General features: G+C 34.6%; 1 protein-coding gene across 1 annotated transcript in view; it reads right to left on the reverse strand.

Annotated features, from left to right (window-relative positions):
- The window catches only part of LOC101496935 (pentatricopeptide repeat-containing protein At1g18900-like), a 4,221-nt gene extending 1,946 nt beyond the window's left edge, over positions 1–2,275 (reverse strand). Inside the window, exons 1-2 of the mRNA XM_004513154.3 lie at positions 2,189–2,275; positions 26–932 (exon numbers count right to left, since the gene is read on the reverse strand). Coding sequence (XP_004513211.1) covers positions 26–932; positions 2,189–2,194 — 913 coding nt within the window. The 5' untranslated portion in view covers positions 2,195–2,275. The remainder of the gene's footprint in view (positions 1–25; positions 933–2,188) is intronic.

Here is a 2,275-nt window from a genome sequence, read left to right on the forward strand (position 1 = left end):
AAATGTGTTTTTGTTGAACTACTACCTGCTGACGTTTTCAGATACCTCGGGTGTCTATGGAAGCTTTCCTTAAATGATCCCAACATATGTGAATTTGAAGTTTGCACATTGGAACCAGAATTTGTGACAAATTGGTTTGTATGAGTTCTTGTCCTCTGTGGCAAGGGTCTTCTACCGTCATGATTATTGAAAGCAATATTTGGAGCCACCTCCGACTTCTCTGTCGCTGAAGATGCAATATGCTTAAAACCTTTACCGAACTTTGACTTATCACCTTTCCCCTTTGAGCCATTATAACTACTACTTGCATGGTTTGATGACCCTGGATGATTAGAAACCGGAGGTTTGGGATGAACACTGATAAAGTCCTCTTTTCTAATTTGTTTCACATTTGAAGATCTAATGCTGGTTATGGTAGAGGCAGGTTCCACCATACAATTTTTAGAGTAGCTTAGTATTCCCATTCCATCAGATACAGGAAGCTTACAATGAACAAAATCAGAAATGAAATTAACAGCTGCAATACCAGCCCTATAAAACTGGTCAGTATCGAGAGGTGACGAGTGTGTAACATGATTCGGAATATCATCAGCCACACAAGCATATGTTACAGAGTCTGATTTACTTGATGGACTTGAATTAGACCTGACTTGTTGTACACTGCCAGATTGATCAATGCCCTTAACCTTGTGAGAACTTGCCGAGTTTCCTGAAACCAAGGTTCTTTCAACTAGAGATGTAGTTTTAGATACTGAGGATGGCTTCTGCATAAGTAAATTTTCATTTTTCGTCTCTTGTCTTCTTGAAACACATGTTTCATCCTCATTGCACGTGCATGAATTGGCATCTGGTGCATTACATCGTGAACCGCTAAGGAAAAAGCTTCTAGCACTGCTAGAAAGGGAACTGATCGGCTTTGCTCGTAACATATTCTGCAAATTAAGTTCACAATTTCATAATAATTAAATATACTCTAAAAAAATAAACAAAATAGGTGGCATTAGCAGAACGATGCCAATTTTCTGAGGAACTTTCTGTATTATAACAACAACAAACGGAAAACACAAATGTAGGAACCATCATATCATATCATAAATAAATATGATATGATAAACTAATGTTATCTTGTTTGTTATCACGTGCGCATCAAACAGATGATATGAATCAAACAGAAAACATTAGAAGTGTTTATTGTGTCCCTATTGTATCCTATCTCTATTCCGTTCTATATCCAATTTTGTCTCTATCTAATCGTGACCATCAGGCAGATGCTAAGAACCTAAGAAAAACTCCAGAAATGTGATTATATTATAACCATCAACAAACACTTGTACCAATAACAAAATCAGCTACAGTTAAAAAAAAATTCCACCAAAAACAAGAAACTGTTGGCACAATCACATTTCATCTAGAAACCTACAACCAAGGTTTTAAAAAACAGTTCGTGACCAAGAAAACAGCCGCCACAAAAAGGTATAGGTAGAAACCATTACTGTTTTTCCCTGTTTGAAAAACATAAAGAAAAATCAAGGAAAACAAATGCTACACCATGAAAAAATTCCATTTTATAAAAAAAAAAAACGAGAGTCCCATTTTTTTAATCTCAAATGGATAAAAAATACATTTATGAATGTATCTAAACTCTACTTTACCTCCTTATCTAGTTCTGATCTTCTCTTATCTCTCAATGAATATTATATTATATTATATGATAACACAATTAATTTTAATAATACTTGTGCAATGTTGTCATTAATTCACACAGCAAATCATAACGCAGCATCAGAAATAGCCGTAATCGCAAAATCTTTAACGCGATCGCCCCTGTTTAAAACTTTGCCTACAACCACTAAAGAGTAAAGCCTCTCATTTAAAAAAAAAAAAATCAAATTTCCGATGTATCATCAATTACTAGTTCAGACATACATAAAAAAACCAAAATGAAACCGCATGTTCAGCTCAGTAAAATTATTCAAAAAAAAAATTAAAATTGAAAAAACCCTTTTAAATAATTTCAAACTGTTTATAAACTAGTAACTTCCTAGACTGCAAAAAAAAAAAACATAAGGAATACAGTAATTACAATTTGATTAGATGAAAAAGCCTTGAAAATGAAAAGTGGTTAGTAATTTAATGAGTAATGTAGCTGGTGAAGTGAAAATGAATATGAAGGACTGAAGAAAGGTACCTGCATCGTTCAGTAGGTTTGTGGAACCATGGAAGGATCGGGAGAGAGAGAGAGAGGGGGGGAGAGAGAGAGAGGGAGAGAGAGAAG

The sequence above is a fragment of the Cicer arietinum genome, chromosome 5, assembly GCF_000331145.2.
Source record: "Cicer arietinum cultivar CDC Frontier isolate Library 1 chromosome 5, Cicar.CDCFrontier_v2.0, whole genome shotgun sequence".
Lineage (NCBI taxonomy): Eukaryota > Viridiplantae > Streptophyta > Magnoliopsida > Fabales > Fabaceae > Cicer > Cicer arietinum.